General features: G+C 43.5%; 1 protein-coding gene across 2 annotated transcripts in view; it reads left to right on the top strand.

The window, feature by feature from the left end:
• The first annotated feature begins 549 nt into the window (after positions 1 to 549).
• Positions 550 to 12,444, top strand: part of PKN3 (protein kinase N3) — a 21,680-nt gene continuing 9,785 nt past the window's right edge. The window contains exons 1-11 of one of the 2 annotated variants that reach the window (XM_033011977.2): positions 550 to 1,798; positions 5,177 to 5,441; positions 5,890 to 6,038; positions 7,541 to 7,670; positions 7,793 to 7,944; positions 8,343 to 8,538; positions 8,850 to 9,041; positions 9,291 to 9,400; positions 9,871 to 10,014; positions 10,972 to 11,047; positions 12,032 to 12,218. In XM_033011977.2, the coding sequence (XP_032867868.2) occupies positions 1,778 to 1,798; positions 5,177 to 5,441; positions 5,890 to 6,038; positions 7,541 to 7,670; positions 7,793 to 7,944; positions 8,343 to 8,538; positions 8,850 to 9,041; positions 9,291 to 9,400; positions 9,871 to 10,014; positions 10,972 to 11,047; positions 12,032 to 12,218 (1,622 nt within the window). In that variant the 5' untranslated portion in view covers positions 550 to 1,777. Of the gene's footprint in view, positions 1,799 to 5,158; positions 5,442 to 5,889; positions 6,039 to 7,540; positions 7,671 to 7,792; positions 7,945 to 8,342; positions 8,539 to 8,849; positions 9,042 to 9,290; positions 9,401 to 9,870; positions 10,015 to 10,971; positions 11,048 to 12,031; positions 12,219 to 12,444 lie in introns of both variants that reach the window. The other variant, XM_033011976.2, reaches the window with a different exon arrangement.

Raw genomic sequence — 12,444 nt, 5'->3', positions numbered from 1 at the left:
AAGCCAGAGCATGCATCCTCCTCCTCACACCTGGGAGCACCAGGGCTCTGAGAGCCAGCCACTGCCCAGCCCCATTCCTCCAGGCTGGGGAGCTCCTTCAGCCTCAGCCAACTGCTCCAGAGCCCCAGGCTGCCTCAGCTGCCCCCCCAGCCCTCCCCCTGCCCTACCTGGAGGGTACAGGACCTGAAGGAAAGTGGGGGAAGCCCCCATGTGAACCCCGACGGCAGTGGTGGTCAAACTGACCCCCAGCATCACCAAGGGCTCCCACCAGACCCCTCTCCAGCCGGCCAAGCCAAACACAGCCCTGATCCCCATCTGCTGGGACAGGCTTTGTCTGCCGAAGGTGTGGTAGTAGTGTCCTTCCTCCTCTGAAACTCTACACCTACTAGTTCAATTTTTTCCCCGTCCAGTATTTCCACTGAATGAACTCTAATTAAAATAATTCCTTAAACACTAAACTGAGCTTGGACCATGTTACAAATAGCAACAGGTTCCAGAAGGTTTTATATTAATCTAATGCACTTGCTTTATTAACAACAGGAGCATGTTCAAAGATTTTATTAATTCAACTCAGTTATGCTAGATTTAAATTTTACATTTTCTGGTGGTTTCCTTTTAGTAACTATTCAGTTGCAGATTGTTTACAAAATGGTTATGCTAGAAAAACTGTTCAAATTAAAATATTTTTGTTCATTAGTTTATTTCTAAGTTTGTATGTCAGAATACTATCACCTCTGGATGCCTCTTGACTCAAAGTTGTGCGTGGCTCCAGGACTTAAGAATCAGTGCAATCATAATATGTAATGCTGCTGAGGAGGGATCTTACAAGTGGTGATCTTTACCACCTGAAAGCAGTACCTGTTCCACTTGTTTTAAACACTGGGCCTATGATAGACTGTATCAGTTCTGCATGACAGCACAGCAGTGTGGTGGTTTTTCACTCACGATAGCTGGGGGATTACTGCCAGCCTTGCTGATGCATTTGGGTTACTTTTTCACTCAAATATTCAGCTGAAACCCCACATCCTACACAGAGGGGCAGTTCTGCATTGAAAAAGTTAGTCAAAAACCACCACTGGAGACAGACATCACTCCCTTTCCAGGGAAGCATCCCATCTAAAGGAGAGTTGCGTTTGCTTGTTCCCCTACAGACAAAGGCTAGTTACGAGTCAATCTGAAGAACTAAAATTGGAAACCATCTGACCGAGTCAGTGCAGCAACATGGTCCCAGCTGCGGGGATTTTTCCTCACTGTGCGCAGTGGCGTCAGGAACTGAGTGAGGCCCGAGTTAAGGAGATCTGCCACTGTGTGTGTCCCCGTACCGTCCCTTTGGCACGAACCCACAGTTTTTGTGCCCACAAAAGGCACTGACCCCCGAAAGCTCCTCCTTCCCCAGCAGCCCGGCGCGGAGGGCGATGTCCACGCTTGGGAAGCGAGAGGTACCTCAGTCTCCTCAGCGTCCGGCCTGTCGCGCCTCTCCTTCCCACCGACATCCCGGGCCCGCCGCGGGACCTGGCCGCCAAGGTCTCGGCTGCGCATTTCCCCTCAGGGCGGGCGAAGGCAGCGGGACCGACCCCCTGACAGGGGCGGGAGCCGCGCCTGGCCGCGGACTCCGCGGGGCGTGTGGGGAAGGGGAGGCTCCCCGCTCCCTGAGGGCTGCCTGCCGGCGGCTCTCCCGGGCCCGCACCCCGCGAGAGGGCGCTGGCGGCGGTCCGCCGCTTCCCAGGAAGGCTGAAGTTTGAAAAAGTGCCGGTTGCTGGCGGTGCCCTACGGAGCAATGGCGGCGGGGACCCCGCAGGTGAGCGCCGAGGGCTCGGAGGGGCGACAGCATGGCGGGCGGGGCGCGCCTCCCCTCGGGCGAGCGGGCTCCCGGTTCCGGGGGGGGCCCTCCCCGCCCTTTGGGGGTTCTCTCCATCCTCCCTCAGGGAAACGGCAGCCCCCGACCCCGGGGAGGGGGATGGTGGTGGGGAGAACCCCGTTCCCGCTGTCTCCTCCGCCTCTCGAGGTGGCCGCGCCCCGGGGAGGCTGTGCGAAGCAGGTGGGATCCCCTAAAAATGGCTCTCCTCGTCTCAAGGAAATGGGGCTCGGGCCAAGTTGGTGCCCGCTGGGGAAATCCCCTCGACTTCGAGGAGGTGTGGGAGGCGAGGCGACTGGTGGGGCTGGCACACGGGAACCGGGGGAGGGCAGCCAGCCAGCCTGCCTCCGTGCTGGGAAAAAGACTAATTTCTGGAATACACTCCCCGGAGTGGGGGAGATGCCCTGCCCTCTTTCCTTGAGGCGTTTCAAGACTAATCTGGGAAAGAAGGGATGGAGAGACCAGCACAAAGAGCGCTCACTGCCAGCGCTGCCGCCTGAGCCGGCTGTCCCCATCTCGGTGCCTCCTGGGCTCGCAGCTTTCCACCCTTACCAGCCCTGGCACAACTCAGAGTTGGAAAGGGGACTGACTCCAGACAGGACTGGAATTGCCTTTTTTTCAAACCTTGTAGTGGCTTTTTCTCATAAAGGGTGAGTGCTGTTAGTGGGAGTCTGTCCAATGCAGGCCTCATCCCTACAGCACAAAGTTGCCATGAAAGATGTGCTTTAAAATGTCCTGGTGAACATGTGTGATCTGAATGGGGGACGGCCTCCTCATCACAAGCGCATCAAATCAAATTGTAAATAAATTCCTGTGTTAGTGGCCAAACTGTAAAAGGGCCAGATCTGCTCTGAGCTTTGTGCAGGTAAAGCTCATTGCCGGGCTGGACATAACAACAGAGGGGATGGGATCTCCCCGGGCTGCAATCCAAAGAACTAAGTGCAACTTTGATACTGCTGAAATTTTTGCTAGTTAGGAAGCAGTCTAGACGCTTTGGTACAACATGAGTCTAGCGGAAGCCCTGGGTGAGTTCTGGCAGCCCCACTACAAGTACCAAAAGGAAGCTAATTTAAGCTAGTTTGGGTATTTCTCTGCAAGCTGTAAATGTATTTTAGGATTGGGCTGGAGACATACCCTGAAGGACTGACCTTCTCTGGGAACCCAAGAACAGCTGCAGCATGGGCTGTGGCAGTATCCTGACACCCCACTGAAATTCCTGAGTCGGAATGCAAAATGGATCAACCCAAATGCAAATTCAGCTTTCACATCCTCCTTGATAATAGAATATTTTATCTTCCTGGTGCAGACAATGGCAGCGTTAGCACTTTCTGATCCATAGAGGGGAAGAAGGATCTAGTAAAACATACCATGCTTACATTCTAAATATATTTAGAAAATTAGCATGATGAATTAGTTGGTATTCAGACTAGCTTTTGGCAGGGAGTGATGTGGAGGAAAATTCACCTGAGAGCTGCCCAGATGTACCTGCTCTCTGAATCAATAGCCAGGTCTCCATATTCAGTACCCCATGTTGTCATTATTCTTGTACCACTACTCATTCCATTGCTCTGAGCATATCCACGGGGTGGATTGCTTATGCTCATTTGCGTAGTTTTGGTGGAAAATAAATAATAATAGTGCTTTTTCTAATTATTTAAATGAGAATTGCAACCAGTGAACCCATTTTAGTCACTTGCTACAGACTGGATAAAGAGTTTTCTAATTTTCCAACTCACAGCTGGTAAAGGTTGCCTGTGACTCAGGAACTCCATGATTCAAGTTCTTCCTCAGAAAACTTTGGATGTTTTTCAAAACTCTGGCTTAGTTCCTGGCTTTACTAATTGGGCGAGAACTTCCTGGAATCAGGATGTTAATCTGAACCTTTTTGTTTTGTTACCAATCTGAAGAACTCCTATTTTGGCTATTGTGTATCTGTTGCAGACCCAACTGGGGTTTAGGCCAACTTTCAAATATATTTTTTTCCTATCCTTCTTTAATAATTTTGCTATTAGACTGAAAATGTAGCAAAAACTGGTTGAGGATGTTTGGTTGGGACTTTGAGGTACATAAAAAATATATGATTAAATAACTGTTTCTGTGTGAGTGGCATAGGCTTTGGATGCACAGTGCACTCTTAAAGTGCAGTAATGTATACAGGTAACAAAAAACTAGTGTGCTTTATTGTTGGAAATGTGGTCAACCAATTAAAGAGCGTGAAAGCAAGTTGGGATTCCTGAGTTCTGTCTTGAATCACTGAAGTGCTGCATGGTGACATTTAGTTGGTTAGCATAGCGGAGCTTGACTGTGCAACCATTTCTTTTGCATTAAAGCAGGGAATATGATGAGTTGTTAATGCTAAGTTATTAATATATTAATTGCTCTGAATGCCTTAAAGCTACTCTTCCTGTTGAAGAGGAAAGCATAACCTCTTGCTTGGATCTGTTTGTTATGGTGTTAGGTAGCATCCTTGTGGATAAAGCTTTCGCAGCTCCTGTCTGAGTTCTGTGCTTATCTGGTCAGTGAGATAGACCTGTGCTGCTACTGCCGATACTGTGTATGTCCAGAGACTGTAGACAGAGCATCTCTGTCCAGAGCTGATGATGAGGCATATATCACTAGAACAAGTAGTATTGAAAATTATGTAAAACAGAGCCCAGAACAAGCTTGAATGCTACTAATGGAACTCAAAATAATCAATGCTTTAAATTGGCTTTACTGCCTGTAAATCACAAGAACAGAGATTGAGACAACAGTCTGGTTCCCTTTTCAGATACAGCATTGCTTGCTCGTTTGTAGAAACAGCTGTAGGTTTTACATTTTTCTTCTTCGGGTGTGACAGCTAAGAGTTAATGCATGCTTGGGATGTTCCTAAAAAGTTTTAACAGGTTAGTTATGTCTTTAAACAGTCAGCATCAAGACATATTCAAATAAAAATCTTTATTTACTATATCATACTAGTAAAAGTTCATGTCGATCAGAACAAGGGCAAAGTTTGGCTAGACTTTGATACTTGGAGAACAAAGATGTGTATAGACATTAAATACTTGTCTCCTTGTTAAGATGAAGGTTTTTCTCCATTATGGTTTAAAACCAAATTAAGGCATGGTAAGATCAAAATTGTGTTCCATTCTCTGCAATGTAGGTCTGGTCTTGAAAATTTGGTTGAAAGGTCAGCTTCAAAATTCTTCTGAACCAGTTTCTAAAGGAAATGGAGTGGAATCTTATGAGGGTATTGCTATATCATAAAAATGTCTGAACTGTGTTATCTCTGAAATTCTCTTGCCCAATGCTGCTTGATTGCAGGGCAGCTATCTCTTGCAGCTGGGCAATGGTGTGAATTTAATGGATCCAAGCTTCCAGCAAAAACTGGAGGGTGAGAAGGAACTACTTCGCCGCGCTATACAGAAGGAACTGAAGATTAAAGAGGGAGCAGAAAACCTACGCAAAGCAACAACAGACAGAAAGAATCTTGTTCACATAGAGCATGTGCTGAAATCTTCCAACCAAAAACTGGAGCAACTGCATTGGGAACTTCAGGAGCTTAATGCAAGAATTGTAATAACAGACAAAGAGGAGAGTAAGACAGGTAGGTTTTGGGTCACGATTGACAGGAATATTCTGTTCTAGTGCTTCAATATTTATTTATATTCAATTGATATATTTGTCTTTTGAGGGCTCACAAGTAGCAGGAGTTTCTTCTGTTATTATTAAGCTGATGAAATGATCTGTGCAGTAAAAAGTTGAGAATGGGGCAATAAAGTTGAAAGGAGACAACATGAGAGATCATTACAGGGAGAAGACCAGCTGAGAGTGATAGGCATGGGCAATACTCAGGAGTAGGCTGTAGGTAGAACTGAAGAGATTTTAATAAAATTTCTGGGCAGTTGAATATCCAAGTATGTTACAGGATGGATGAGTATGAAATTGTACCTTATTTTATAGCCTAATCTTCTTTTGTAGAGTCACCCATCTATAACCCAGTGAAATGACATGAGAAAAGATGACTAATGGTATTGATTGTATTGTTTGTGCAGATGGATCTGTATCTCCAGATCCTTGTCTCTGGGAAAGAAACCCAGACCCCATGGCAAGGAAGGTTGAAGCTCTGAAAAAGCAGCTGCATGTTGAAATGAAAGTGAAACAAGGAGCTGAGAACATGATCCAAATGTATTCAACATCCAAGGTAAACAGGAATAAGCAACCATTTGGGAACATGGATTCCCGGATCAAAATTTGTATTTAAAGTCCATACACAAAAACTCTCTCTGATAATTGATGTGTGAAATAAATTAATCTGTGAAGCTTACTTGACTGAATTCTGGCTCTGTGTTTTGTTTCTCAGCGTAGTGACAGCATGCCGTGTTACTTTAGAGGACAGTGAATACCATGACTGTGCATTAGACTTACTGCAACATGTTACAGATTTCAAGAATTTAGCAGGAATGAAAAAAAATGACTTGGATGTCACATGTTTCATTTGCCAAGAACTTAATCCAATCTATAATTACTGGATGTTAGGAAAAGGCTTTTCTCAAAGTGTGGTTTATTCCACTTTGGCCTGTGATGTGGTTGCCTGTGCCTGTTTCTGAAGCATCTGGTAGTGATCACTGTGAGAGGGGAGTTATTAGACCAGACAGACAGGCATAGTCTGGCAGTTTTGATCCTCTTGGAAATTCTTACATGGCAGATACTGGCTGTGCTTCTGCTCTTGAATGTTGCTTAGTGGTATTAATGATAGAGTTGGGAATCATGATGTTTTAACTTAGCTGTGTAAATCCTTCTGTAGTCTCAGTGGAAAGTGCTAGGTACCTAGCGAGTGGCTTGTGTTAGCATTCTTGAACAGAGGAATGGCCCATTGGAAAGACCTACCTCTCCGTACCGGCTACAGACTCTATATTACTACTTTGGTCTAGATGCTTAACTTAGCTGGCTGAATGCTAGCATAGAGGTGTTCATTCATCTAACCTCAGTGCTCTCAGTGACTCTAGTTAGAGGCAGATTTGAGCCAGAGAAAAGTATCTCATAGAAAGTGGCATGGTAGAAGTGTTACATCTAGAAAAAATGTTCCAAGCCTGGAAACGTAGTAAGGGCCCTGTAAGAGGTACATTCAGTCACTGGTTTGAGGAGAAAGAAGGTTAAAAAAGCGTTAGTATTGTACACTGAGTTGGTGTGATCTTTTGATATCACCAGGTTTGTAGAATAGAGCACACCAAGTGGTATTTCTTTGTGAGAAAAGTTTTCAGAGGTGTACTGGTTTCATATTCATCCCACTTTTTGAGTTTGGTATATTCATACTTAAAAGTCAAAGGATAATTAAAAAAAATAATCCAAGCTTATTATGAAGCTTAATTCAGTAAGACCAGCAGTGTAGAGGGTTGTGATATTTTATTTGTTCAAAACCTCTGCTCACTAGTAAGCACAGTTAACCAGTGAACCACAAGTCTCAGTGACTTCAAGGTTTGGAATTAACTGGACACGTCCTTGACCTGTCCTTTCGCTCTACAAAGGGACATAGTGATCTCAAAGGCCTTGATCCTCAGTGGTGTCTCCTTTACATATTTGCTTGTGTATGCTGATTCAGAATCATTTATGACCCTTCTTGCAGGTACCACCATACATGAACACATCATCCTAATACATTTTTAATGAGCATGGTTCTCTCTCTCTATGCTTTCTTTTTGGCAGGAGCGGAAGTTGTTGGCCACAGCTCAGCAGATGCTTCAGGACAGCAAGACAAAGATTGAAATAATCCGTATGCACATTGTGAAAGTATCTCAGTCAGCAGGAGGGATGGAAGATACAGTGGATCCAGCAGGTAAGGTGTTTTAAGTACCTGATACAGCCCAGAACAGATGCGGCCAAAACCATAAGATCCACAATACTCTGTCCATTTTCATCCTCACCATATTTTATCTTTTTTATCTCCCAAATGGTCAGTGAGGATGGGGACCACCATCAGTGCTTTGGAGCTGCGTATTGAGGAGCTGAGACATCACCTGCGCATTGAAGCTGCTGTAGCTGAGGGGGCAAAAAATGTGCTGAAGATCCTAGGAGGGAGTCGGGTACAGGATCGCAAGTTTTTGGCTGAGGTAAGCACTTAGACCTTCTTGAGATGGTGGTTTCTTGCCTCAACATTAGTGATTTAGCATGAACGAGTAGAGTTAACCAAGAGTTACTAATTTTGGAAGTTAACCAAGAGTTATTCATTTTTCCTGTCTCTCTGTGAGGACAGACTGATTGGGATCACTTTCACTTCTAGGGATAATGTTCCTTGCTTTGGTGAAATTTCTCAGGAGCACCAGCAGTGACACTGATGGGGTGGTCAGGATCTATGGGAAAATATTTCATCTTATTCCTTTATTAGTAAGATGTTATCTGGTCTTTTTTTGAACCTTACTCTAGCAGTTAATAAAGGATTAATAGTACCTGGACTTGGGCTGTACATTGAAAATTTCTGCCTGCTTTCTATTCTACTTCATGTTGCTAGGCTCAGAGTCGTTTGCAAGAGTCCTCTCAGAAGATTGACCTGCTGCGCTTGTCCTTGGAACATCAGCTTAGTGAACTTTCTCCTGATCACCCAAAAAGAGCATTCATCAAGCAGGAGCTAGTAAATACTTCCTCCTTGGGAGCTCATCATGGCAGCATCCAACCCACTTCAGTTATCAAACCTACAGCCCTTACAGGTACATAAATCCTGCATGGCATGTTGTTGAGAGGAGGACAGAGTGAAAAAATGAGTTGCATTTCTCCTCATTGTTGTAATGCCTCTTGTTATATGGACATTTGATTTTCTGGGGGCTGAGTTTATGTCTTCTAGGCCAGTCAGAGCTTTCTGATCATATGGATTTGCAGTCTGTTAATCTGGGGTAGATGTGAGCTATTAACCAAGAAATCATGAATCTGAGAAATTCTTGGATCCCCAGGAAGACAGGCTGGCTGGAATCACTTTATCTTTTTATGTAATAATATTCTTTACTCTCCTAAAATTCCTCAGGAACATTGGAAGTGAGACTGATGGGGTGTCAGGATCTACTGGAAAATGTTCCAGGACGTTCCCGAATGACTAGTTCTTCTCCCATCTGTGGCAGCCCAAGTGATTTGAGGTCCCTTTCCCGAACACGAGTTGGCCTGGGTATCCATGGTCGTAGCGTTGCAGGAAAGTACCTGCGGAATGAAGAGCCATGTAGTGAGTATGGGGTTCCCTCTTGAACTGAGAGTGGCATATGAGAGCATGGGTGCTTCTCATCACGGTACTAGGTTAGCCTGCTATGGGTGTAATTATAAGAAACCTGGTTTCTGCAAAACTAATAGAATGAATTGCACTATTCTTGGTCCTCCTAGTACTCTCCTAGAAATTACATTTGATTGTGATACCTTCAGCATGAGAGATTTTCTTTAGTAAAAGATTATAATCCATGTTTTCTCCTTTGTCCAGACGAGGTCCTTGCTGTGCTCAAAGTGGACAATAAAGTTGTTGGCCAAACAAACTGGGGTCCAGTTAATAACCAGGCATGGGACCAGAGCTTTGTCATTGAGTTGGAACGGGTGAGTCTGCGCCAGATTCCCTATGTTGTATTTGTTTTTCCATTGCATCTTACCTGATTTGCTTGCTTAGCTGTCATTCCACTTCATTCTACTCTGTACTGCTGTTGTCGCCATGCCCTTTTATGTGCCAGTTATCGTAGCCTTCCACTGAAGGCCGTGCATCTCTGGCAGATACTCAGCCTGAACAGCATCTGTTGTCCTCTCCTTATCTGAGCAGTTTATTTCATCTTGCCAGCTAAGTGGCTCTCACATGGATTTCTGAAATGGGGAGCAAAGACAGCCATCTCCAAGAAGGTTTGTAGCTAAGAAGATTTGAAAAGATCAGAGAAAGCAGGGAACAGAAGGATTAAAGAAGTTTCTTATGTATACTCTTTAGTTCACTGTTTTTTTTACAACAGCATGTGTGTGCCATTTTCAGAGCATGGGGCAGTATGTAACTTCTGCTTTTTTTTTTTTGCCTCCCCCACCAGTCTCGCGAGCTAGAAATTGCAGTTTATTGGAGAGACTGGAGAGAACTATGTGCAGTGAAATTTTTACGTTTGGATGATTTCCTTGATAATGAACGTCATGGGATGTGCCTCTCACTCGAACCACAAGGAATGCTTTTTGCAGAGGTATAAGCGTAAGCTTTGTTTCTTTTTCAGAGAACTCTGTTTAGGGTGCCTGCTCTGAAAGCAATTGTTCAACCCAGGGTACAAGGAATGGAAGGAGCAATAATCTGTAAGGGCAGAATGACACCTGAACTACTATTCCACTATTCCAAGAAAAAGGAACAACATGATATAATAGATATATACATACCAAAGCCTGGAGTGACTCTTCAGCTGCTCCATTGTAATTATATGTGTGTGTGCTGTGAAATCCGTTGATTTTTATTTGCTTTCATTATGAGTCATCGGTGACACTTTAATTAAATATATGCCTTAATGGTCAGAATTGAATCACAGAGTCTGTAGAATCAGAGATCCAAATTCCCTCTGGGTGTGCTTATTTTATCATCTTTCTGAAGCTAGTAATAATTTGAAGTACTATCAATGAAGAGATGGTCCAGATAATCCCTTAAAAGCCGCAGTACTTTCTCCTTTGTGTTGTGATGAAAGTTCCTGTGGTTACCTTTCCCAAAGTAGGATCTTGACCTCATGTACCAAAATTTGCCTCCTCTCCCTGCCTTCTTGTTTTTGTGGTTTTGTTTTGTGGGGGTTGGGTTTGTTTTTTTTTTTTTTTTTTTTACTTTTGTGCCATGGACTACTTTTTTTACCCTACAAATGGTTGTGTTCATTGTGCACTGCTTCACAAATTAGATTAATTTTGTTTGCGGTATGAATTGGTCTTAATTCTGGGGGTTTTCTGTACTTCTGGAAGCAGATAATTCCAACATCTAAAACTACAGTTGAAGTAACAGATGTTTAGAGGGTGAAGCTAAAGTAACCCAGCCTGGAGTCTATGGAATGACTCCTAATTTAGCAAACAGGTATGAATGGAGGAGTTGATGAGAGAGCAGGTGTGTGTGGAAGTTTGTGTTCACAGTGTAAGTGAAAAATCCTGACAAATCCCCTTTGTTTCTCTGACAGGTGATGTTCTGTAATCCTGTCATTGAGAGAAAGCCAAAACTGCAGCGACAGAAACGCATTTTCCCCAAGCAGAAAGGTAAGCTGCTAGAGGACTGACTGCTTACTATGTAGGGTGTGTAGGTGAGGGCAGGGGTTTGCACAAGCAGGCTGGCATGCATTCATATCCCCTTAAATTTGCGATACGTTAAAATGCTTGCTAATTACTGTTTGTAGGTAGGTAGGCTTTATTAGAATGTGAAGGTTTGTTCAGTCACAAAAAGTACAGGCAGACAGGCTGTAGCACAGTGTGTAATGTGATATTATTGCAGTGTTTCTATTCACAGTTAACATTGTTAAGAAGATATAATTACTAGTTATTTAACAGACTTCTTAGCAAGATCCAGGACTCAGGCTGCACTAATTTAACCAGCGATGCTGTTACTGATAAACAGATATTGAAAGGTCTTCTGGAAAACTGTGAATTATGGAAAACTCTAGCATGAACAGGCTACTGATTGTCTGTCAAGTCTTTAAAACTGACATCTTAGATTAATAGTTTAGGGACTGGAATAACTTGCACACTTTCTTTTTTGTCTGCAAATTTTTTCTTGTGAAGCTGAATAAGGTAAGACTTTACATGCTGAGAACTCCTGGCAGTGGGGATAAATGAGATTTTATATTTATATTCTTCAGGAAGTAGTAAAAATATTGAAAACATCCCAAATGTTTTACTCTTTTTAAGACATTTTCAGAAACTTTCTTTTAACAAGCTGCATGATTAAAATACAGCATTAAAATAGAAGAAAACCTGACTTAAAATCAATTTTTAATGTTTTCTGCAATTTCTACTTGAGGGTTGTTATGATATTATGTGGAGTTGAATTTAAGTGAAATAGTAGATCTGTCTCATCATCATCATTACTGAACTTTCTTCTCTGAAAAAAAAAAACATTAACCCTTAGTGTGGGCTACCTTTTTGAGTAATCCACGTATGTTTGGGTGAAAACGATAATCTAACGGTACATGAGATTGTAATTTGTGCGTTGTAATCTCACTGGTGTTTTGACTCTGACTCTTCCAGGGAAGGAATTTCTTCGAGCTCCTCAAATGAACATAAATGTTGCTGCTTGGGGTCGCCTGATGATGAGTTTCCTCCCTCCATGTAGTTCTATGAGTACTCTCAGTCCCCCACTTCATGATCCCATTCATACAGACTTCTCTCCAGTTCCCCCTCAAAGTCATGTTGATTCAATGTCCAAACTGAGTAGGTAAGTCATGTTCTGAGTGTTACTGGATGACACTCTGGAATGGGTGTAGGATAGATCTTAACTTTGCACCTTACTGAGGCAGAGGAAGATACTGAAGAGAAAAATGTATCAATGGAACTTAATTCAGCATTTTAAAAAAAGCCAATGCTGCCTGAAATGATGTGGTTTTAGTGGGGTGTTCAATGTGCTGTGGCTGATTTATTGTTAGCTGTTGGACCGATTCCAG

Source organism: Tyto alba, unplaced genomic scaffold, assembly GCF_018691265.1.
Source record: "Tyto alba isolate M040663 unplaced genomic scaffold, T.alba_DEE_v4.0 Super-Scaffold_11, whole genome shotgun sequence".
Taxonomy (NCBI): Eukaryota; Metazoa; Chordata; class Aves; order Strigiformes; family Tytonidae; genus Tyto; species Tyto alba.
Note: the sequence above shows the minus strand (reverse complement) of the source record. Positions and strands in the feature narration are given on the sequence as shown.